The sequence below is a fragment of the Cryptomeria japonica genome, chromosome 3 (assembly GCF_030272615.1).
Source record: "Cryptomeria japonica chromosome 3, Sugi_1.0, whole genome shotgun sequence".
Taxonomy (NCBI): Eukaryota; Viridiplantae; Streptophyta; class Pinopsida; order Cupressales; family Cupressaceae; genus Cryptomeria; species Cryptomeria japonica.
In genome coordinates this window covers 153086826-153113884 of record NC_081407.1, presented here as the reverse complement: position 1 = coordinate 153113884, position 27059 = coordinate 153086826, and the positions used below count along the sequence as shown (strand labels likewise).

Sequence of the window (27059 nt, the reverse complement as noted above, 5' to 3'; positions counted from 1 at the left end):
CTCTCTCCCTCTCTCTCTGTGAATAAGATAAATATATAATAAAAGTCTGGGTTCTGTAAAGAGATAAAACTAAAAAAAAAAAAACTCAATTATTTTCCTTGTTCTTACCTTCTTAAATAAAAATTATCCTTTGTAAAGAATTTGAAACCATATATATGTTTATATATATGTTTATATATATATATATATATATATATATATATATATATATATATATATATATATATATATATATATATAATCCCAATGTCAATTTACAAATATTAATGTTACATTATCAATCACTGCATTCGGCACAGACCCCAAAAATAACCGCACGTACGCACAGACCCCGAAAATAACCGCATGTACGCGGAATGGCGTTACCGAAAACCGACAGGGTTAGTGGTACCCCCCCCCACTACCCTGCGGTCACTGCAAGTGGCCGCAGGGGAGTGGAGGGGACCACGTGGCCCCGTCAACCCCTACGGGCCTGCACATGCAGGACCGCAGGGAGTGACGGGACCCGTGGTCCCCACCCCCTGGTTTTATATATATATTAATAAAACAAGATTCGCCATAGGAATTTTAGATGGAAGTTTTAACATTTGATTTAACATTTAAGTAATTTTTGTGTATCGTTTTAAATTAAATTTAAATTAATTTTTTTTTCATGTACATTTGTTTAGTTAAATTTAATTTCCTTAAAATTAACAAGAGTTGAATTCAATGTATTATTTCAATTCCTTAGAGAAATGAATGGATTATTTGACCCATGATTTTTGGAGATAAGTAAAGTCTCATTATTATTCAATTTGGTCACTCATGAGAAATTTGTAACCTTATAACTAATTAAGTCTTGCGATAAGAGAAAACTTTTCTGCATTTCGAATGTAAATGACGTTACTTTTGCATTGCATTATGATTATTTCGTATTCCTTATTTTCATGCAATTACTCGTAAGTTCACAATTATCATTACCGTGCCAATACATGTATTAATCCAATTAATTGTAGAATAATGATATTCTTTTTTTCAAATAGTATTTAAGGTTTAAATTATGTACATCCATTTCATAATTATATTCAAGCATGATGTTAGTTTAGAAAACTAAACAAATGGAGTTGGAAAACTAAAACTAGCAGCGTTCGGTATATACGGTGCCTCTGGGTCACGCTTACGGGTAATGCCGTCGTGTTGAACTACTGCACTTAACGCCTAATAAAGCTGCATTAACGACGTCTGTGGCATTGTCCCTATAAATCGTCGGGGAGTAATAAGGGACATTTGGAAGTTAAAATCCAAGGGGCGGGTAATCCCTCTTGGATCGATAATTTAATAAGATAACTTTTAATTGAATTTCACATCCGTTGAGATAAACCATAGTAAACCCCTCTTAGGGATGGTCTAGTTAAGAGCTCTCGTGAAATTGACTTTATTTATTTATTTATTTATTCACCTCGAAGGGATATTGGTGATTTGCAATTGGGTGACGCTCATGTTAAGTATTAGGATCTAGTTATTTTGTTTAGGCCACAAGCAATAGGCCATCTTGAGCCTTCGCTTAAGTGCTACCATTCGTGGGTAGCAACCGTAGAGAAACTGTCTGGGACACTGACCCTAGAAAGGGTTGCGTACCCACAAATCAGTTTACATCAAACCATAGTTTAGAAAATAGAACTACATACTTTACGCCTTGATCCCGCGCCGAAGCGGGTATGTAGGCAGTCTTGGGACGGAGTTGTCCCTCGTACTCAGGCGTTCGTGGGTGGGGTCTAGGCTTGGTTGAGTAAGAATCCTAATTGAAAGATAAGATAATCAAACTTAATTCAATGCATACTCGGAAGGAATCCCGTATGGATTCGCTTGACTTCCCGAGGCTTTAAGCCAAATTCCGAGGCGGAATTCAAGCTTGTATTATTTTCTTATTACTCCTAAGGACGGCGACCTCGGTGCATTCTTGTTAGAAGAATGTAGTACTTAGTGAGTGGCTCAGGACCCGAATGGTCCCGATGAGTCTAAGTCTCTGGCCAAAGCATCTCCTATCCCGTTTGGATGGATGCCTACCCCGTATGGGTAGATGCCTATCCCGTATTGGATAGATGGAATTTACGTCCCGTATGGACAATTGCCTAACCCGTATGGTTAGAAGCTCATCCCGAATGGATGAATGCCCAATCCTATTTGGATGGATGCCCAGAGTATGCAATTGAATAAAACATAATAAAGAAAATATATATATATATATACTCATTTTTTTTTGTTGGATGAATCATGGTGGGTTATTACACCCCACCACATGCCAACTTAGAGTGCCCTTTATACTTCTTGAGAAAATTATATGCAGAGTTTGTTTTGGGTTTAAAGCCCAATTATTTTGATATTAGAGCATTCCAGGGTGTTGGTGGTGGCATGCCATAGGATAGGTTGGGGGCACGTATTGACCCCAATAGACCTGCCCGTCGCCAGGCCATTGTGGCTCCTATGCCTATTATACCTATGACTATTCATCAGCGTTCTATTATCTCCACATTGGACTCATTGACCACACTCACTGGCAGCCTTAGTCAGCAGACAACTGATTTGTTGGACCGTGGTGACATTGACACTAGTGAGGATGATGTTGACATGAGTACAGCCATTTCACGTACATCGACACCTCATTTTTGTACGAGTTGCCATCGACTATGCTATGGGCCTTGTGATGGTCCAAACCTTGCTTCGAGTTCACATCATGGTCCATCCTCTTCAACTGCACGGGGAGCATCCACTGATCATGATAATACTAGTTCATATGTCAATTTTCTTTGTGTCTAGATTTAATTAATTTTGTTGTACAATTGGACACGACCATCGGGATGAGTTTACATTCAGATGGGCCATATGATCATCTTGATCCTCTTGTTAGTTTTCTGTAGACATTGTCTGCATTTCAGGTATTTAATGTTGATTTAAATTTTAAAAAATTGATACAAGTTTCAGAGTTTTTATTTAAAAATTAAATTAATTTATATATTATATAATATATGTACATGCGTGCATATAATTGACACGTGCAACTCTTTTTTAAATACCTTGTAGGATCTTGTTTATAGTGGAGTTTTTGTTGATGTTGCCCCGGATATAATGCGTAGAGGAGATGATCTGAGTCAGGTACATGCGTATGAACATTAAATTATCTCTAGTTCAAAATGAACATTTTAAATATAAATCTAATTTAAATTTCTATTTTAAATCATTGATCTTGATCTATATATATGTGTGTACATGTACTATATAGCATGAGATACCAGTGCCATCGACTGCCCCTATAGCACCTAGAGATGCAGAGCCCTCAGTGGAGTCTAGAGGAGGTGAGCCTACTCATGTACACGTATGTGCTACTGAACTTATAATTGAAATTTTTTAATTGTTTATATATATATATATGAACATGAACTATGTAGAACTCTCACAAACTTGAACATTTTTTTCTTGCGGAGTGGATCTTCTCCTCTTCGTCCGCGTGGCTTGAAGAGGGATCTAGAATGATTTAGGGCTTACAGTCATCTTCATTTTAGGGGCTAGATTTGTTACATGTTTCATGCAGTTTATTGACATTTGATCATTCCATCCCATGGGACTTGTTTATTTTCCGCACTTTGATTATATATTTCATTTTGAGCATGGACTTGATGTACATGTGTACATGTGTACACATGGACTTGTTTATTTTGTGCGTACACTTTGATTATATTTCATGTTGACCACATGTGGACTTGTTGAACATCACACATGTAGATTTGATATACATATATGCACATGTACATGTGAGATATATATATGTTTTACGTTCGAGTGTTCACTTATAGTACACATACATACATGTGTTTCATGGACATTATATTTATACATATATTTATTTATTTATAATCATCTGGAGCTATGTAAATTTCATTTATTTTTAATCTAAATCTATATACATGTGTATGTGTACGTACATGATACTAAAAATAAATGAAGCTTGCTATTGTTTAAGTAGAGATAAAATAAATAAATACATTAAAAATAAATGAAGCAAGTGCAATTGAACACATATACACATGAGCAATTGATATTTATAAAAAAAAAACACTTGTACACATGTACATATATATACATTAAAAATAAAACACTTGCAATTTTGATATACACATGAGCAATTGATATTTATAAAAAAAAACACTTGTACACATGTACATATATATACATTAAAAATAAAACACTTGCAATTTTGATATTTTTCAAAATAACACACGTGTAAACACACATTGTATACATTAAAAATTTAATTCAAAGCATTTGATAATTTCTAAAATAACCATGTACATGCACACATATATACATACTAAAAGCTTATATAAAAAAGTTTAATACATGTGCATCTCTTGAATATATAATAATTTAGCTTCATCCACATCTCAAATTTAAAAGTTTCAAGATCCACACGTCTTAAATCTATATATTAAAGTCTAACTCAATATTCTGAAATCTAAAGTATTATATAAGTTTGATCTAATCTAAGACATTAAAGAAGTTTCAAAAGCAATCTAGATAAATTAGATCTCCACAGTTTCAAAAGCGATATAGAGACTTTAAATTAGATCTCCACAATTAAAAGTCTGGTTACAAGATGTACGTACATGCAAAAAAAATAAAAATTAATCAGAACTTAATTAGAAATAAATTATTAAATGCATGCATTATAACTAAGACAAATTTAATTAAAAATACAAAAATAAATTAACTAAGTCAAATTTAACGAAAAAAATGATGCATACAAACCAATTAGGACATGGCTTAAAAGGGGAAATTATTTAAGCAATTGAACAATGTATCATTGGAAAACATCAAATATAGAAATTAAAACTAAACATTTAACAAAAAAAATGATGCTTACCAATTCATTGGAAATCTTGATTTAATTTTAAAGATTCATGAACTTGTTTCACATGCCACCAACAACAAAAAACTACTTTAAGATAAACCTACAACAACAAAAAATAGTTAGATATATATTATATATAGGATTTAAATCTAGGGGGGTGAATTTAAGCTAAAACTAGGACACGTGGCTTAAGGGGATCAAACTAGAAATAAGACATGTGGCTTAAAGAGGATCATTTGAACTAAATTATAGGACATGACTTAAGGGGAAATTAATTGATTAGGACATGACTCGGCTAAAGGGGATGGGTGTACAATTGGGACATGTGGCTTAAGGGGATCAAACTAGAAATAGGACATGTGCCTTAAAAGAGGATCATTTGAACTAAATTATAGGACATGGCTTAAGGGGAGATTAATTGATTAGGACTTGACTCGGCTTAAGGGGATGGGTGTACAATTGGGACATGTGGCTTAAGGGGATCAAACTAGAAATAAGACATGTGGCTTAAAAGAGGATCATTTGAACTAAATTATAAGACATAGCTTAAGGGGAAATTAATTGATTAGGACATGACTCGTCTTAAGGGGATGGGTGTACAATTGGGACATGTGGCTTAAGGGGATCAAACTAGAAATAGGACATGTGCCTTAAAAGAGGATCATTTGAACTAAATTATAGGACATGGCTTAAGGGGAAATTAACTGATTAGGACATGACTCGGCTTAAGGGGATGGGTGTACAATTGGGACATGTGGCTTAAGGGGATCAAAATAATAAGGACCAAAAAAATTAGAATCTAGATGGAAGTGCAAAATATTCAAGTTCACATTTTAAATGAATTATGAAAACTTGTATATATTTTAAAAGCAATTTATATCAATTTAAATCATTTCAAAAGACATGTAATTTTAAAACAAGTATACGTACCTCTATATATTAAATACTTATTCCATTACATGTAACACAATTGTGTAAGAGCTCTCAATAAGGGGATGGACCTATATATATCAAACAATAATATTTAAACCATCTACATGATCAAATGGTATGTAGTAAAAAGAAATTATATATTTAATATATATATATATATATATATATATTAAATATACATGTACATATATACATACATACATTTAATGTATACATACCTCTTTATTTAAATACTTATTCCATTGTACCATCTGCATCCTCTCTTTTTTCCAAAGCATCTATAATTGTCTCGTGATCTTCCATAGAAATTGTCCACAACTTTTTATTACTAGGTATGTCGCGATATCTCACTAGTTGTATATTTGTTGCAACAATCAAATGTGAGTAGTGTATTATCTTCTTATGTGTTTCATAATCTTCAAAAGCAGGCAAACCATTCTTCCTTGTCAAATATTTCATTAGCCAAGTTCCAACAACTACCACTGAACCAATCAAATAATGAAAACCATCGTCATCTTCTCGAGGATTAACTAGTTTGTGTTTAGTCTCAACACATTGAGCCAACCAATATTATGTTTCCTCTTCATTGTCCTCGGGTGCAAAAATGGCATACACATGTCCTAGACAAACAAAAAATTAATAAATTATCAAAATTTAGAATTAAAAAAATACCATTTTTAATTTACATTAAATATAAAAAAGTTTGATAATTTTATTAAATGGCCAACAAAATAATAAAAAATGATTACCTTTCTGTACAAGGTCTGAAACATGATCATAATCATCTAATGCAAACAGTTCATCATTATCTTCAATTGTGTTAATCTGATCTTGTGCTTGAGTACGAGTCAACGATCTTTGATTCCAATCTTTAAACCATTCAATATTCTCACATACATCAGAATCACCTGAAATACAAAACTGACAAAAACATGCAAGTTCCCTTATCCATATAGTCCATGTGCTTGCATTTGAACTCCTAAATGAATGTCATTTTGCCGATTCGCTAATTGTCTCACAATCAAGTTTTGGCACAATGTTTTCCTCTTCAACTAACCAAAAGAATCATTGAATTGTAGAGTTCACACGTGATCCAGTAGATAAGGTTGTGTTGCACCAACCTAAAATTTCACGTGCATCTTTAAATTTTACATTATCTTCAAATTTTAATTGCTCTCTAGCAAGAATTCTTTTAACATATGCACCAACTCCATCATGTTCTCCTTTACCATGCCTAGCTTCAAAAAAACTCCATATATGTTGGATATTGTATTCCTTGTGAGCCCTACTTAACCAATAAAACATTCGAGCATTCTTGAATTGTCCAGTAAAATTATCTGACCATATAAGATGTTTTGTCATCTGGATTCCTCTTTCTCTTATATTTCTATAAAATATGTTGAAACAATATTGAACAAACTCTTACGAGTGCATCGTATTATCACTCACATATAAATGATACTCCCTTAGGATTTTTCTATCATCCTCTATGCTATCATCTGTGTGTCTATAAATAATTTGAACAAAATTAGCAACTTGAGTGGAATTGTAATATTGAGATTGAATTTCCTCTTGTGGCTTAAGAGTATAGTTTTCTACAAAGTCCACCACTGATAGTATACTTCCAACTGGAAATGTCTTTCTACATGTGTGAAATTGAGAATCAAGCCATCTAGCATGTTGAGAGTGTGTCACATATTTTGGTACAATCTTACTTTTAAATTCTAACATGAATGCATGTACACTAACCTTCTCTGTGATTAAATCGACACGCTTTCCTGTTTTCCCATCCTTTAAGGGATACTCAACATTCTTAAATCTTCTAACATCCTCTAGTTGTTGTCCAAAATCAGTTTCACTACTCTCATGCATACATTCTACTAGTGATGAAAAATTTCCACAACTAGAACATTGTCCAGAGATACATGAATGTAAATAAAATAATTGCCCATCAGTTCTTTGACAAAATAAACTTGCTACAAATTCCTTGATTGATTCAGGTGGCATATCAATACCACATTCCTGGATAAGCATGTTACTATGCAAAACACAATGTATGTATCAAAAAACATCATAATAGTAATGAAATTGCACGTGCATTTTACAACAACAAGAGACTCTTTGCTTGTTAATTTTCACATACCAGGGCTTGCATTTTTCAAATGATCTTTGACTTATAGTAAGATTTCTAGGTAACAAAACTTCATCCAAAAATTTTCTATAAAATTCAGTTTGAGTTGTGTCTAATAGGTGTTTTGGATGAGGGTCATGAATTTTACACCCCACTCTCAACTTTAGAACATCTCTAGAATTAGATGATACCCTTGTATTATCATGCCAAAACTTTTCAACCACAGATTTCACTTCAATATTCAATTTCATATCTGACCTGCAAAGTCTACCACTAAAACTCCAACTTTGGTTAATTGGATCACTTTCAATACTTTCTCTTCTTTTAGCTACTCTAACCAATGTTTTAGGATGCATCTTTAAAATTCCACTAATGTTGCTTACCATCCTTTTATTCAAGGTTGCTTTATTCACTATGGCAGTTGTTATAGCTCGTTGCGTCGCATTCTTATCTTTAGATCGACTCGTTGTACCAATAGATTTAATGGCACTTGCAATAGTAGACATAGCATGCTTAACGGATTCATCTTTTTTTTATGGTTTCACATAGATGCCTATTTTTTCATCACTTTTCTCATTTTCCACATTCTCATCAATTGCATCATAAGTTGACATTGAATTGTAAGTTTTTTTTGATAAAAAAATTCTTTGTATATTCTATTGGCATATGTTCTTATCTGTCTCCAAGAAATCTTACCAGTAAGATTATCGAAAACCTTTTTTTCAATTTTTATAAAAACATTTCCCTGATCTTCAACAATTCGAGGATTTTCATTTTCACCATGTTCAAAAGGATTTTCACTTTCAACATTCAAAAGAATTTCATCTTTACCAACATTAAGGTTTTCATTTTCATGGAAAATTCTATCAATCTCAACATTGGTATATATAGCTTCTACTAAATCATCAATATGAATATCACCTATAATCACATTATCCATGTCTTGCAGAGAAGGATTTGAAGATGTACCTAGATAATTTGAAGATGTACCTGGATTTGAGGATGTTGTTGATAGTTCTGATACTTAATGTAAAGTACAGATGTCAATAGCTAACAAGATGAGAGGGGGGTTGGGGGGGGGTGAATCATACAAACTTAATCTTCCATAAAATCAACAGATTCAACTTCAGTAACTTATACTTCAGCAATATAACCAAAACTGCTAAACTTGCAAACTCATAAACACATAATCATCATAACACTCATAACACCAGATTTAACGTGGAAACCCAAATAGGGGAAAACCACTGTGGGATTTCAGACCCACTAAGAAATATACTCTTCTAGAGTATGCTCAGTTAAAAGCAAATCCTGTTAAAGATTACAAACACATTCCTAGATGTGACCCGGTTAAGGGATTTCCTTCAAATCTGTTAGGATCTTCACTTTGTTAGAAGTGACCTTGTTAAAGGATTTTAAACACTCAACTAGAATGTTACCTTGCTAGAGGGTTTACAAATAAGACTGTTAAGTCCACTAGGTTAAGAGATTTCTTGTCACTTACAAAATAACAATAATAAAAATATATATGTAACTTCACATCTAAAATGCTAAAGCAAATTCTTATTTGCTCAAAACAATCTAGTCATAGGACTTATCTTGTCCCTCTGCTGGGCTCTCTACTCTGTTATTCAAACAGGTCTTCAAGCTTCTGTACTCGATAATCACTATGTAGCATCCCTATGCATACACTTGCCCGCATACATTGTTTATCAATAATTCCTTATTTATAAACAATTGCTAACCACTTAATCTCCTTGATCACATTTCCCATGATCAATCTTAGCCATCAGATCTTCAAACTTGACCAGGTTCAATGTATCCTTTCAATCTGAAAATGTTTTACCTTGCCTCAGGACTTGTAGTCCTTTCTTGGAACTTGCACAAGGTTATTGTGGTTCAATCTGCATTGTAGATCTTCCTACCGATTTTCCTTTGCCCTAGATCCTTAACAAACTTCATGCACGGCATACCAATCATTTATACATCTCCAGCTAATCATTGTCCTTCATTAAATAATGTTTTTATCCATCCAATGCGCACTGTCATAACTCGGTAGACATTACGCCTTCATTAACCGATATCGATAACCTTAGGGTTTACTGACTAGGTTCCTTGCTCAGTGACATAGTATAGTATTAACCTTACAATCAACAACATATGTAGGATATCAAAACAATCTAAACATCATGACCTCATCATTGTCTAACTCGGTAATAGTTGCCCATTGAATAACTTATTCCTCCTCTTATTCATCACATTCTTTCTGTGTCTTTTACCAACAACTTAATTCTCTTCTAATCAATCTTCTCAAGATATGGCAACATCATACTTAATCAGATAATCAATTTTTTGACATCAATGACAAAATAATGTTATAAAGATAGTTATCATCCTACTTCAGTTATATCAATAATCTTCAACAACCTTCTCAATATCCTTACTGAATATCAACAATCTCCTAATATTGAAATGCCAACAATCTTTCTTATTGTAATGCCAACAATCTCCACCTTTGGCATTGATGGCAAAACCAACAATTAAATGGTAATACCAATAAGATATTCAAATTGATTCAGATTCAGATTGTTGTTAGACTTCTCCTGTTATCCTTGAGTTGTTAAAAACCTTCTGAAGTCTTCTCCCTTTTTCATTAGGCTTCTGAGCTGTTGACTTGCATTTAGTCTTCTCTGATTGTGCAATCTTCTCCCCCTATCATTAGTCTTCTGTTATTCATCATTCAGTCAACCATTTAGTCTTCCAACCATTTAGTCTTCTCCCCCTTTGACAACAATGCCAAAAAGTAAAAGAACTAAATCATGATTTCTTCCTCTGTGAAGTGATTTGCCTTGTTGTGTATCATCTCAATCTCAGTTAGAGTAACTTATCTCTATTCACTTTTTCCTGCACACCTTTAGAAAAACCTTCTAAAGTGCATAAATCAGCATCAATCCACACATAATATTATGTAGATTCATCGAATTGATGCTTTCATCGAACTCGGTCAGTAAGTAGAAGATAGGGGTAGGACCCCAAACTTTCTTCTGAGATACTCATAAGTGTCCCTTGGCAATGGCTTTGTGAAGATATCTACTAATTGCTCCTTTGAACTGATATATTCTAGCACAACTTTCTTCTCTTGAACTTCTTCTCTAAGATAATGATACTTTATAGATATATGCTTTGTCTTAAAGTGCATTACTGGATTCTTTGAAATGTTAATGGCACTAGTATTATCACAAAATATAGTTACTGGCTCGATAAATTTCTCATTTATACCTTCCAACAGTTGTTTGATCCATGCTATATTGGTACAATTCAATGTTGTAGCAACATATTCAGCTTCTGTTGTTGACTGTGAGATACATCCTTGTTTCTTGCTAAGCCAACTTACTAGTCTTTCTCCCAAAAAGAAAGCTCCACCACTTGTGCTTTTCCTGTCATCAATGTTGCCTACCTAATTAGCATCAGTATAAACTTTTAAATCAAAACCATTTCTCTTTTCATATACTAAGCCATAATCTTCAGTGCCTCTCAAGTATCTAAAAATTCTCTTGATTGTTGTCATATGTGTTTCCTTGGGATCTGTAGAGAATCTTGCTACAATACCTACTGCATGTGCTATATCTAGTCTATTATGCACAACATATTGCAGTTTTCCAATCATAGATCGGTAAAGTATCTCATCAATAGATGCAAATTCATCATTCTTTGATAATTTATAGTTAGTAGTCATAGCAGTACTTACTGGTTTAGAATCCTCCATTCCAAATTTCTTCAAGATTTCCTTTATGTACTTGGATTGAGTAATGAAAATCTCATCTTTCATTTGCAATATCTGTAAACCTATAAAATACTTTATCTCACCGATTAGTGACATCTCAAATTCTTTGCACATTTCATTTCCAAAGTTCTTGCATAAGGAGTCATTACCACAAAATATAATATCATCAACAAATATGGTTGAGATCAGTATTCCATTGTCCTCATCTTTCTTCATGTACATGTTGTTGTTTTTACTTGTCCTTATAAAACCAATCTTGATCAAATAAGAGTGCAATCTCTCATACCATGCTCTAGGTCCTTGTTTCAGACCATATAGAGCTTTGTTCAATTTGCATACTTGATCTTTACTCTTGTCTTCAACAAATCCTTCAGGTTGTTCAATGTAAACTTCTTCTTCTAGTATACCATTCAAAAATGCAGATTTAAGATCCATTTGATATACCTTGAAATTTTTGAAAGAAGCATATGCCAACAATGTTCTTACTCCCTCAAGTCTAGTCACGGGTGTAAAAGTCTCACCATAATCTATTCCTTCTTCTTGAGCATAACCTTTGCAAACTAGTCTTCCTTTGTTGCGAATGACCTCACCTTTCTCATTTAGCTTGTTTCTGAAAATCCACTTAGTACCGATTACATTTTTGTCCTTTGGTCTTGGGATCAGTGTCCATGTGTCATTCTTCTTGATTTGATCAATCTCTTTTGTCATAGCATTTACCCAATCTTCACTGTTAAATGCCTCTTTCACTATTCTCGGTTCAAATGCAGATATTAGACATGTGTTATGTCTCAGTTTGTTCCTTGTCATCATTGGATCATCCTTATCTCCTATAATCTAATTTGATGCATGATGTCTTCTGACATACTTGGCTAATATAGGCTCGGTAGGATCTGTATGATCTTCTTCATCACTCGGTAACTGGACATTATCTTCATTTTCTTCAGCAGCTTTCTCGGTAGGACTTCTCGGTTGAACATAAATGAATTCTTCATAGTCTTTTGGTTCTTTGGAATTTCCTTCATCATTTCTTTCTGCAAATTCATCAATTTTCACATTTGCACTTTCCACTATTTTGTTAGATGATTTGATCAGACATTTAAATGCTTTACTTCTAGAAGAATAACCAAGAAATGTTCCTTCTTCACTTTTTTGATCAAACTTTCCATTTATGTCATCTTTGTGAACATAGCATTTACTTCCAAAGATTTTAAAATAACTTACATTAGGTTTCTTGTCATACCAGATCTCATATGGTGTCTTCATAGTTCCTTTCTTCAATTGAACTCGGTTTAGGGTGTAAACTGCAGTGTTGATTGCTTCTCTCCAAAATGTTTGAGGTACCCTCTTTTCTATCATCAGGGTTCTGGCACAATCCACAATTGATCTGTTTCTTCTGTCAGCTATCCCATTTTGTTGAGGTGTTCTCGATGTTGATACTTGCCTCTTTATACCATGATCATTGCAGAATAAGTTAAATTCATCAGAAGTGAATTCTCCTCCTCTATCAGATCTAAGACATTTCAGTTGTCTTCCTGTTTCATTTTCAACTCTTGCCTTGTACCATTTGAACATCTGAAAAGCTTCTGATTTTTCTTTAAAAAACATGACTGACATCATCCTTGAGTAATCATCCACAAATAATATGAAATATTTATCACCATAATAACTTTGAACTTTCATAGGACCACAAAGATCAGTATGTACTAGATCTAAAATTCCTTTAGAAGTGTAGGACTTACTTGTAAAGCTTGATCTTGTCATCTTACCCATCTAGCATCCTCGGCACATAGCATTCTCAGGTTTTTCAAGACTCAGTAGACCTCTTACTAGGTGCTTCTTACTTATTTTGATCAGATTATCAAAATTTACATGACAAAACCTTTTATGCCATAACCAGGTATCATCTATCTTTGCATAAAGACACTTGTTCCAAGTTGAGTCAAGATGAAATGTATTACCTCTTGTTTGTGTCCTGGTAGCAGCTAACTTTCCATGATTGTCATGAACTTTGACAATTCCTTTCTGAAATTCTATTTGGTATCTTGTATTATTTAGTTGTGCTACACTCAACAAATTGTATTTCAATCCTTCAACCCAATATACATCATCACATTTAGCATTGTCAAGAAGTGTTATAGATCCTTTACCTTTCACCAGACATGGTGCATCATTGCCAAATCTTACGTAGCCTCCATCATAGTCTTCTAATTTAACAAACTTGTGTTTATCACCTGTCATATGATGTGAGCATTCACTATCTATGATCCAAGAATCATTATTATTTATGTGAGATATTAGGGCTTTTTCTTCATACCTTTCTTCATCAAATCCATCCTTAATAGCCACATAAATAACTTCCTCAGTATCAGTTTCATCAGATTTGTCATCATTAGATTCCTCATCAGCTACTAGACATGTCTTTCTATCTCTCCTTCTGAAGTCTCGGTGTCCTCTGTATTGGTTGTCTTTCTGCTTGTTATCTCGGTATTCTCTCTTTTCACTAGATTCTTTGTCAGGGAAGTTAGAAGCCATATGTCCTATCTTATCACAATTGAAACATTTTAAAGGTAGCTTCCCTTTATACTTACCTTTTCCTCTCGGTAACCTTCTGGATAATAATGCTTCAAACTCTTCTTGCTTCTTGATTTCCTCATACAGTTTGTGCACTTCTTCCATGTTCTTACGAAATCTTTCACTTGCTACACTGTGATTCCCTTCAGAATACTTACTCATTCTATCATTGTAATCATCAAATTCACTAATATGAAGAGAACTAAATGCAGATTCAACTTTATTTATCGAAGACCCACTATTATCAAAATTACTTAACTCAAATGCATGTAGCTTACCAATAGTAGCATCCAAAGAAACTAGCATGTTAGGGACAGACCTCAATTGATTGATTGCAGAGATTCGAATAGCATAGGCTGGTAGAAGGGTTCTCAACAACTTACTTGTTATATCCTTTTCTTCAATAGTTCCACCTGCTCCTTTAATTTGATTGGCAATCTCCTTTAGTCTTGTACTGTATTGGGTTATGTTCTCACCTTCATTCATTCTCATGGATTCAAGTTGTCCTCTTAGACTATCTACTTTTGCTCTTTGAACATGTTCATCACCTCCATACACAAATATGAGCTTAGTCCATATTGCTTTTGCATCATTACAGCCTTCTAAATCATTAAACTCTGAGTCCGTCAATGCTGATGTTATTTCAATCATAGCTTGAATATGTTCTTGCTTTGCCTTTATCTCTTCTAGTGTCAGAGGGTTGGTGCTCGGTGCAATATAATCATTCTCCAGATAATATGTTGCATATTCTCCAATTCCTGATAAATGTAGCTTCATCATTTTCTACCATGTGGAGAAACTTGACTTGTTCAGCTTCGGTGCATCCCTTTTATACATCTTCGGATCTTTGCCTCAAGTACCTTTAAAATTTTCTTCTGGAGTCCAAATCTCTGATACCAATTGATAGTTCTGATACTTAATGTAAAGTACAGATGCCAATAGCTAACAAGATGAGAGGGGGGGGTGAATCATACAAACTTAATCTTCCATAAAATCAACAGATTCAACCTTGGTAACTTATACTTCAGCAATATAACCAATAATGCTAAACTTGCAAACTCATAAACACATAATCATCATAACACTCATAACACCAGATTTAACGTGGAAACCCAAATAGGGAAAAGCCACTGTGGGATTTCGAACCCACTAAGAAATATACTCTTCTAGAGTATGCTCGGTTAAAAGCAAATCCTGTGAAAGATTACAAACACATTGCTAGATGTGACCCGTTTAAGGGATTTCCCTCAGATCTGTTAGGATCTTCACTTTGTTAGAAGTGACCTTGTTAAAGGATTTCAAACACTCAACTAGAATGTTACCTTGCTAGAGGGTTTACAAATAAGACTGTTAAGTCCACTCGATTAAGAGATTTCCTGTCACTTAAAAAATAACAGTAATAAAAATATATCTGCAACTTCACATCTAAAATGCTAAAGCAGATTCTTATTTGCTCAAAACAATCTAGTCATAGGACTTATCTTGTCCCTCTGCTGGGCTCTCTACTTTGTTATTCAAACAGGTCTTCAAGCTTCTATGCTCGGTAATCACTATGTAGCATCCCTGTGCATGCACTTGCCCGCATACATTGTTTATCAACAATTCCTTATTTATAAACAATTGCTAACCGCTTAATCTCCTTGATCACATTTCCCATGATCAATCTTAGCCATCAGATCTTCAAACTTGACCAGGTTCAATGTATCCTTTCGATCTGAAAATGTTTTACCTTGCCTCAGGACTTGTAATCCTTTCTTGGAACTTGCCCAAGGTTATTGCGGTTCAATCTGCGTTGTAGATCTTCCTGCCGATTTTCCTTTGCCATAGATCCTTAACAAACTTCATGCACGGAATATCAATCATTTATACATCTCCAGCTAATCATTGTCCTTCATTAAATAATGTTTTTATCCATCCAATGTGCACTGTCATAACTCGGTTGCAACTCGGTAAATACTAAACTTTACTCGGTAGACATTACGCCTTCATTAACCGATATCGATAACCTTAGGGTTTACCGACTAGGTTCCTTGCTCGGTGACATAGTATAGTATTAACCTTACAATCAACAACATATGTAGGATATCAAAACAATCTAAACATCATGACCTCATCATTGTCTAACTTGGTAATAGTTGCCCATTGAATAACTTATTCCTCCTCTTATTCATCACATTCTTTCTATGTCTTTTACCGACAACTTAATTCTCTTCTAATCAATCTTCTCAAGATATGGCAACATCATACTGAATCAGATAATCAATTTCTTGACATCAATGACAAAATAATTTTATAAAGATAGTTATCATCCTACTTCAGTTATATCAATAATCTTCAACAACCTTCTCAATATCCTTACTGAATATCAACAATCTCCTTATATTGAAATGCCAACAATATTTCTTACTATAATGCCAACAGTTGTACTTGGAATATTCTTCATAATTATTTCATTCACATCAACATCATCCATAATTGCATCATCTACGTCCATTTGATCCCCCAAGGCATCATCTTGAATGTTTGTCTCTTCCATTGTTGTGGATCTAGAAGCATTAGGATTATTCATTTGTCGAATCGTCATTCTTCTATCCCTTTGACATTTGGCCTCCTTCTTTCGTTCTTCTTGAATTTCCTCGATGGTCAATTTCCTCCTTTGTTTCTTCTTCTAACATTGTTTAGACCCCATGACTAAAAAATTATGCAATAAATGCCACCTTCAAAAAATGGATCTAAAATTGCAACAAAAGAGCATCCAAAGGACAACTAAATCATAATATGTCATGTCAAAACTCGCACATTTGAAGACATGTTTTATTATGTTAAATGATCATTTATTTATACAATTCCGAAAAAAAAATTTAATGAAAAAACAAAACGGGATCCCGTTTGTAAAAAATTGTTTTTGGGGCCCGCTTGTAGGTTCGGAATTAGGCTTGTAAAATGGCTCGGAAAGCCGAACCTGAGGCTCGGAACTAGTTTGACCTGCAACTTCAAGCCCAAATCAAGCTTCATACAAAAAAATGACTTCAAAAATATATCTGAACACCTAATTTTCAAAAAAAATTTAAACAACAAAAACCCATTATAGTACACACTCTCTAGATTCCAAATATATAATTTTTTAAGAGAATGGATCAATATTTTTAATTTTAAAATAATTTCTAATGAAAGAGATCCATAAACTTGAAATAACATGGTTTTTTAAAATTTTAATAACTTTTTTGTCTTTAAGTTTTTTGAAAAAAAAAATCATATGGCATCAAACTACAGACAAATCTATACAGTTTAAAAAAAAAAAATTAAAAAAATGTTAAGTTTAGGTCAAATTATGTTTGCCGTACACGCGGATTTTTCAAAACAGTGATTATGCCCAATTAAAAAATAACCAAAAAAAAACATATGGAAAAAAATTACAAAAAAATGTCCTCATCAAAGGTGAGTGAATTATAGATATTTTCCCAAAAGGATAAAGAAAAATAATTTCATTTAGGTCAAATTATGCTTGTCGTACATGGGCATGGTATGGTCCTAACAAGTGACTTTTAAACTATAGGTCTTACTAATGCCTATTCAAAATTCCTTTTTAAGATCTGGGTATTAAAATAAATTATATATTTGGAAAGTAGACTTCGAGCACTACATTTTCTATTACTGAATTTTTTCAAGAATCATTCTTTAAGTGCCTCAAATATTTAGGTCAAACGGGATGAAATCCAAAAAAAAAGGGAAAAAACTTCCACTTTTTTACCAAAAAGTGGACACAACTTCTTGCACTCACCCTAAGTTAGAGTTATCTTCATGTCATTTAATATTATATCATTTATAAGTAGAATAGAATTAGATAATATTACAATATATCTTACTATTCCTAATACAATTTCATCTCACAAAATCAAAATTAAAATAAAATTACAATGCATATAATTTTAACCTACAATATATATTTCTAAGTTTTAATTATAATTCAAATGACATTGAATATTTTTATTTCTAAATTATATAAATTAAATCAATTAATTCAAACAACCAAATAATAGTTAAAAAATTTAAATCTTATATACTTATTACATTTATTACTTATGTTATAATAATAAAATGACAAATAATCTCTATACGACACTTATTAAACAAAAACATTGGTGCCATGCTTTTCAAATTAGCCATCTCATGGCTCTTTGGCACTGAACTAACTTTTTGATCCTCCATGTCATCAAAAGAAAGTAATAACCTCCTATTAATTTGAATACTGAAGGTTGTACAAATGGATCGATAAGATATAAATAAACCTGTCCCAAAATAAAAATATTCACAACTAGTCAATCTTGATTTGTAGATGCTTTGTTTTATAATTATTTAAATAGATCAAAACTACATAGAACTAATCACAAGAGGGAAATTAAGTTTGATAGGAAAGATGCTACAAATCCACCTTTATAATCAACTATCATTATGCACCATCTACAATTTTCTATGGACCTACATGTTCAACAAGTAAAATCCATGCATTTAATATGAATATATTAATGCAATCAATATTGCCACTTGACACAATCTCATTATAACTATAAAAAAAATTACATTTAAAAAATATAAAAACTAATGATATTTTACTATTTTTTTGGGACCATTTATTCACACAAACAATCTTTATTCTAAACATATATAATGCTTGAGTAAAAATTCATTTGCATGACACTTTAGAATAAACTTTATCATACGAATCCAATGCCATAATATGAATTACCTTTAATTGATGGTTGATGTGTGAACCTATACTTTACATTGCGCGATCATTTTCGACCTAAATGGCAAAAGCCTGGAAAGCCTGTTTAAAGAGCATCTTCCAATTTTTTTAGCAGGGCCATACTTTATAGTACGTGTCTTAATCAAATCTTGCTTTGAAGATATTTAGAATTCGTTCAGTGTGCTTTCTAAGCTAGGTGAACAATATTCGATCTTGTTTCCACTATCACCAAGGACGGAGCACTGAATGGGGGCAGCTTTTCTCTTCTTTTCTTGATGTTGATTTAAAGCCTTACATTATTCGATGTTTGGGGCTCACGCTAAGTATCCTAGGCTTCTTTTTAAGCTGAGAAACTTTTGTACTCATGGTGGAAACAGCTTTGTTGGGAATCCATCTTTTGAACCATGGTCCACATTGACAATTGATGGGAAAAATGCCCACCATGATCATAAATTACAATGATAAAAGGCTAAACGAGCCGAGTGAGTGATCATCTTGTTTCTTTCTCACTTACCTTTACTCTTTGTATTTTCCCCTTTGGGTTAGTAATGGGCAAGTTTTCTTTTCCTTCATGGTGCTTCTCATCTTCTTTACTCCCTCAGGGAGAAACCATTGCTGGGCCTTCTACCTTTCCACCATCTTCTCAACAACCAGCAAATGCTGGGCCTCCATTATCTTCTCAACCTTCTCAACAACCAGCCAAAGATGGACCTTCTACTACCACTGCAAAGGATTTGGAGAGTTTTCTGCATACAGTCAATGAAGTAAGCCAGCTTCACGATTTGCTTAAGTTCATCGAAGATCTATTGAAGATCGAGGTGAGTTAACTACCCATATGATCTATATAATCAGAATTTCTGCAATTCTAGTTTTAGAATGTCTTTTGTTTTCCAACAATTTTAGATATATATACTTTGCTTCTCTAATTTATTCTTGTTAGGTTATATTGAGTGTAAATTTATTGTTGCCCAATGTAGTCTGGAGAGAAGTGTGAGCAAAGATCTAGTTCAGAAGTAAGTTCTTATATCCAGGATGGCCAAACACTCTTGGAGTTTGCAGATAAACACATTGGCAAACTTCCTCCAAAGGTAAAGTTTCCATTTCGGGAATCCAAATTCAGCTTGTGATATACTTTTAATATGATTTAACTCTAGAGAGTTATAAATTAATGAGGGGCTAAAGCTCTACACGTTTGGGAAATAAATTATATTAAAAGAATGTTGATTGTTATAGCTTGCTTACATATCATGGATATCTCCATACAGAAAGATTCCATAGATGGCTTGAGTGCAGAGATACAGAAAATTCTCATAGATTTGCTGAAAGGCGCTGGGAAAATTCACTGGGTGGGGGCAGCACTTTCTGTGGTGGGATTTGTCTTGGCGAGATATGGTGAGATGTCTAATAACCAAAAAGAGTGTCTTGAAATTTTGAAAGGTATGGTTAATCTTGGGAAGCAACGTAAGGTGTGATGTTTTTAATTTTAATGATATTTTTCCTGTTATGCTATACTTTGAGATTTGCCACAGAAATGTAATTCTATTTTTGCACAAATTTTACAGTTGGAATCGACAGTGCACGAGAAGAAGTAATCCGACTTCTAGATTTGAGTGCACAACATACATCACCGCAAGCTGTGACTATCCATGGTTTCGGAGGAATCGGCAAAACAACTCAGGCTGATGATGTTTATAAACATATTGACCTCCAAAGTTATAAGCATTGCAGAATTCACATTGCTCAACACTGTACCAAGAATGATCTCAGAGCCCTCCAAGAACAGATTTTGAATGGATTGTTCAACCAGAACATCAAATTGAGACACTGTGACGAAGGTCGAGGATTTATCTGGTTGTACTTAATGAAAATCATCTGAACTGTATGAGTAATTCGTTAAGAATACCATATTATGATGAAGCATTGCAAGTAACATTCAGGGGGAAATGTCATAAACCATTTAAACAACTCAGATACCTCAGTCTTCCGAGTGACATTCCTGATTTACCAATGGAGTTTGAGAAACTAGAGGATCTTCTCTACTACTATGGCCCATTGACGCAAGGCAAGAAATTTCTCATTTCAATTAGCTTTGATTACATTTTAGAATGATACTTAGATATCCTTTTTCATAATTGCTGTGCAAATATGTAGCTTCCTCCAAGTTTGCGCTACATGGGAATTACAAATATAATTTCTTCTGAGAATGGAGTTGCAAATTCTAAAATTCCTTCCAAGGACACTCCACCTTAGTCACTTGTAGAATTGGAATTTTTCAAAATTGAAAGGTTACCAGATGGAGTGGAAAAGCTAATAAAGTTAAAGGAATAGGGGTACACAACTGTCCTAAGTTGAGGGAACTTCCTTCCAAAATTGGGGAACTCAACAATTTGTTAAAAAAAGTTTTGACCAAGTGCCCTGACTTGGAACAATGGCCATCAAGTTTTGGAGATCTCTCAAAGTTGAAAACATTATCTATGAGAGACTGTTCTTTAAAATTAATAGAATCATTGCCCCACATTATTATAGAAAATTGTAAGATAAAGTCTTAATAAATGATTTTTCAATAATTTGCATCTTAATTGTTATTTTGAAATGTCTTTCTGTTTTTCAATTTGTAATAGTACAAATAAGATTTAAACTTTTGAATGGCTTTTCATTTTTCTGGTCAAATATTGTATTGTATTGTATTTTATTTATTTAAAAAAAAATTAATCAAAATTAATTTTTAGTTTTTTTAATTTTTGATATTTTAAAATAATGATTTTATAAAGAAAAAAATGTATACTTTAATATTGTAAATAAAATAGCTTAGATTAGTTTAAATGATTACAAAGGATTGATTAAATGTCAAAGAAGTGTGTACATAATTCTTGATTGGAGGGTAGAATAAGAAAATTGATGATTCAGGTATAAGTGGAATAACCAACATAAATATATTTAATAGTAATGTGTATTTGAATTTTAAAATGATATAAACTAATTTCATTTAGAAGCATTAATGTAGTTTATATTTATAAGAATTAGATTTAATTTTAATTACAAAGGATAGATTTTATTCGGACTGAGGAAAAATGGAGACCAAGAAGCAGACTCACAGGGAGAAAACACACAAAAATATTTGATTGAGGAGCGAAAAGTAAGGTCAAAAAAAATGGGATTTGGGAGCACAGAAGCCTACCAAATGGGCAATCAACAAAGATCAGGAAGAGTCACAGGCTCGAGAATTCAACAATTCAAATGACCACAGGTAGAAGCACTTGAAATCAAATGTGCTTACAAGAGAAAAAAAAATAATGTAATAGGACATAATCAAGTGGCCACTAATCAGGAAGATATCAAAGAAAAACATGTTCCACAATAGGTATTCGAACATGGCAGATGGGTTGACAAATGCACCCCAGAGAATACAAGGTTTTGTTCTGCAAATACAGAGGGTTGATATAGTGTAAGGAATCAAAAGATTTCACACATGGACAATCTCAATCCACATCATGTGAGGTGCCATGAACCAATGTTCGAATCCGATAACCACATCCATCCTGCAGGGATATAAAAACATTAAGGATATGTTGAATTATAATGGATTTAAAAGGAATCGGTATGGGAAGTTTTGGCAAAAAAGAAACCCTAATGTAGATTTGATAAATTAATGGCGACCAAATGTCTTAAGGAATAGAGAGGAACAAAGTAGGAATAAATCGAGCAAATCATAGTTGGTATGGAGACCAAAAGGGCAAAATAATCATTTGGGCAAAGACTCGCAAGGTATGCCCCCAAACCCTATTCCGTTGTTGGAGAAGCAATTTGTTTATATTCATAATTCACAAAGTCCAAAATCTATAAAATCTATAGAAAGATTAAGAAAAGTACGCACAATCCTTAAATGGGGTAAGGAATAGCCCTCAATTAGCATAATTAAGAAATGGGGAAATGATAAATGGGAGGTAGACACCAAAATTAGTGTTAGTCAATGGATTCTTTCTGATCGAATTCTTATCGAGTGAAGAAAAATGGGACTTCCTTTCTAAAGGTCTTTATTTTTTTAATAGAGTGGAATGCATACCTCAAATTGGCACCCTATTTTCGATCTATGGAAGAATAAAGTAAGAAAAAATCATAGCTAGATCCATCTATATAGCCTTCCTACGAAATATTGGATGATAGACACATTAGCAAAAATTGGCAGCAATTTGAGCACATTGGTCTCTATAGATGGGATTAAGGAGGATTGCTATTTAGGAAATTATGCTTGATTGTGTGTCCACGACAAAAAATAATCCTCCATTCCCAAGGAAATTAACATTCAAATAGAAGGTAGAAGATGGTCCCAAGTAGTGGAGAGAGAGGACATACTTTCTCTATGCTCCAAGTGTAACTCCAAAAATCATGGGAGTTCAGCATGTAGTCTCAAAAATATACATAGTATTATCAATCAAAACCTAGAACATAAAAGGGCTAGTTTTATGATTGCAATGGGGGCAAAAGTTGGGTTCCTTGGTGATGATAAAACTTTGCTCAATCAAAAACCAAAAGTATCCTCTGGTTATGAATCAAGCCGAATTATAGGGAAGGAAAGTGAAGATAAAGATATAAAGGAAGGTAAAGATTTCTTACCTCCCTTAGTAATTGAAGGATATGAAGAAGGGGAGACAAACTAATTCTCGAGAAAGGAGAGATTTATCTCTTAAAAGATAGAGATGATTAATCAAGTTGAGTATGCAAATTGTCTCAGAAATATAAACACTATGCAAACAAATCAGTGATGAAAAGAATGACCCAACAGAATCTATAACATCACTACCATTTGAATCTCTACTAAAAAAATCCGCTAATCAGAATAACAGCCCACAAGATGATGTAGCAGAAGCCATTGAAGCGAGGGAATAGACTTCGCTTAGGGAGTTTAGGAAGATTGAAGAATCATAGTTAGCTAGGGCTCAAACTATTGAAATCATTGAATGTGGGGATACCAATATAGAATTGGATGCAATAAAGGAGCTCTTAGGGATATCCCAAACTCCTCAACAAGAAGATGAAGCCACGATAAGAGAGAAGCTAGAATTGATTCAAAAAATTATAGACTTAGATGAGTTAGATGGAAAGCTTGATGAATAAGTTTTCTACAAAGAAGAAGAGAAAGTTGATCCATCCTTCTAAAAATTTGGCAATATATTAGATTCCTTCAAACAGAACGAAACCAAATTGTGGCACTATCTGTAGTAAGAAGGTAGGGATTAAGTCTTGTCAAGAACTCATACTTAAGGCAGGGAAGGCTGAAGAATAACTTAAAATTACCACTCTGATGAACTCAGGGAAGGGAAGTCCCCTTCCCTAGGAGATATGTGCTCCTATCTTAGAATTTTATGGGCTTAAATACCCCTAATAAAAGATGTTTGGTTAAGTGCAACCAAGGCAGAGGTCATTCTTATCCAAGAAACCAAACAAATAAAAGTTGAGGTCAATTTTGTATTTCATAGTTTTAGACATTGGAAGTTTGAGGTGGTGCATGTAGATGGAGCCTTAGGGGGGTTGGCAGTGGGTTGGAATTCATCATCTGTAAATTTTGAGACCTTAGGTGAAGGAAGAAATGGATTGGAGTTAAACTAGCAAATTTGACATCCAATTTGAAGATTACTCTCATCAATGTTTATGGACCAGTCCCTTGTACCAGCAAAAGGGAGTTATGGGTAGAAATAGGCAACTTCTTGGCAATCCATCCCTTAGAACATATTATTTTGGGCCCGAAGACTTCAGTTCTATCTTATATAGATAAGATAAAAGAGGAGGTATTGGCAAGCTAGGACAAACACAAAAGGACTTTGTAGATTAGGTCCCTAAAAATAATCTGTTTGAGATTGAATTAAAAAATGATGTCTACACATGGAATAATAGGAGACTAGGTTTTAGCAATATTTCAAAAAAACTAGATTGATTCTTCTTTGACAGGGACTTGTCTACCTTCCCTTTCACCTTAGAGGGATCAATCCTTCCTTGTTCTAGGTCAGATCACTTCTCGATCCAACTTAATATTTTGGGAGAAGAGAAACCTCTTGGATTGCCTTTCAAATTTAAAAATATTGTTGGCAAGAGACACTGTACAAGTCATCTAGTATTGTCATTGATGGCAACTAAAGTCAGATATCCCATCCGCAGTGTGTGATCTGATCCTACTGGAAGTCAGAATGCAGAGTTGGTTAAGTCTGGTGAGTTAGAACGGAGTATCCGACACAGTACATTATTTTTCTTGGCATTTCATTTCGGTTGAATATTTTGTGTTGTGGAGATAAAGGATGATAGTTAGATGTCTAGAGTACCTTATTCCAGAATCCTAGCCTTTGGTGATGATTGTCGTGTGCATTAGAAGATCTGGTGTACAGTTTTTTTGGTTGAACAATGTGGTATGGCTGACATCTATGAGAAATCATTGTGTGGATTATGTGGATCGAGTTTGGTGATCATTTCTATGTTTGAGGATGTTTAGCCGACATCTGGGAAGTGTGTGGACAATTCTTTTTGGTCTGCATATGTATTGGAGTTCGGATTGAGCTGACTATGTGTGCATGTTTCATTATTTGAATTATTTTCTTACAGCTAACATGTAGAAGATCTAATTTGATGTTGTGGATATAAAAAAACCAATCCAAATATGATCATTTTGTGAATCTGTAGTGGTGTGAAAAGTGGTTTTGATCAAGTGTGTGCAGTTTCATGTGCACAAGTGAAGGATTTCTGCTCTGAAATATTGAAGAACAGTAGAACAGAGCAGTGTAGCAAAGCAGTGTGAGATCAAGAGTCTTGTTCTTAATAAAAATTGTACCTTGGAATTTGTAGATGCCATTTTTTTAGTTCATACATTGCAATTATTTTTTGTAAAAAAATTTGTAAGGCAGTGAGCTTTCTGAGGTTGTTGCCCTTCTTTCTTTTGAGCAATGAGCTCTAGGCAGTGTACCTGAATGCATGTGCATTCACAATGTAATATCTCTATACTTCTAACAAATTATAATTATATTGTGGGTCTCATCCCCACCATGGTTTTTCCCTTAATCGGGTTATCCATGTATAAAATCTTAGTGTTGTAGCATTGTTGTTGATTGCTTTGTGTTTCTGCATCTCTCTTTTGTTCATTTGTATTAAGTGGTTGAAAAAATAAGTTAAGAATGTTAAAAATTACAAAACATTGATTCACACCCCCCCCCCCCCTCCCCCCCTCTCAGTTTTCCTTGATTCCAAAAATTTTATGTTTTGAAGTTTAAAAACTCTTTCATCTCATAGAAGCTTGGTGAAAAGAAGAGATACTTGTAGGGTCTAAGCTCTTCTGTTTTGTTGCCAAACTCAAGCATATCAAAAAAAGGTTATTGGAATGGAACAAGACCCATTTTAAGAGTATATTTGAAAGCAAGTATCAAATAGAAGTTAAATGGTAGAGCTAAATGAGGAGGTTATTAAGAACAAAATGACTACTGATAGCTTCCTAAAAGAAAAAGATCTCTTAAAAGACTATCCGTAAATCTTATCTAAGGAGGAAGTTTACTGGAGGCAAAAATCCAAGGAGACCTGGATAGAGGCAGGGGATAGGAACACAAAATACTTCCACAATGTAGCTAAGAAAAGGAGGTACATCAATCATATCTGCAAAGTGGAGAACACAAATGACACCTTCACTAAAGATTCTAAATGAATTTGAAAGAAAATAGTGGCCTTCTATTGGAAATTTCTTAATAAGGACACGAGTTCAAATTTATTAGTCCAAAATAAACCCTTGGAATCCATACCTAAGGTAATCAGTGAAGATCATAATAGAATGCCAAATTATATATTTTCACCCTCAGAAGTGGAAGTTACCCTTAGTCAATTCCATCTAGATAAGGCCTCTGGGCCTGATGGATTTCAAGCAAGCTTCTTTCAAAAATGTTGGAATATTATTGGGAATGAATTGGTAGAGGCTCTGGAGGTAGTTATAAATTTGGGGCCTTTTGAAGGAAGTAAACAACACATTCCTAGCCATTAT

The 27059-nt window shown here is 33.7% G+C and overlaps 1 protein-coding gene across 2 annotated transcripts; it reads left to right on the top strand.

Annotated features, from left to right (window-relative positions):
* Positions 1–19521: 19521 nt before the first annotated feature.
* Positions 19522–21618, top strand: LOC131067802 (uncharacterized). Of its 2 annotated transcripts, none has more exons than XM_058002965.2 (4): positions 19522–19869; positions 20029–20139; positions 20317–20443; positions 20614–21618. In XM_058002965.2, the coding sequence occupies exons 1-4, from the start codon at positions 19600–19602 to the stop codon at positions 20925–20927; spliced, it is 822 nt and encodes a 273-aa protein (XP_057858948.2). In that variant the 5' UTR covers positions 19522–19599; the 3' UTR covers positions 20928–21618. The 2 variants fall into 2 exon arrangements, with proteins under 2 accessions (XP_057858948.2, XP_057858947.2); XM_058002964.2 differs by having other exon boundaries at positions 19526–19869; positions 20317–20488.
* Positions 21619–27059: the final 5441 nt, after the last annotated feature.

Bases quoted from the DNA above. Each gene is read 5' to 3' on its own strand.
- LOC131067802 (XM_058002964.2), top strand. From the start codon at position 19,600: ATGGGCAAGTTTTCTTTTCCTTCATGGTGCTTCTCATCTTCTTTACTC. The intron at 19,870-20,028 runs GTGAGTTAACTA...TGCCCAATGTAG, and splicing joins AAGATCTATTGAAGATCGAG to TCTGGAGAGAAGTGTGAGCA. The intron at 20,489-20,613 runs GTATGGTTAATC...CAAATTTTACAG, and splicing joins GTGTCTTGAAATTTTGAAAG to TTGGAATCGACAGTGCACGA.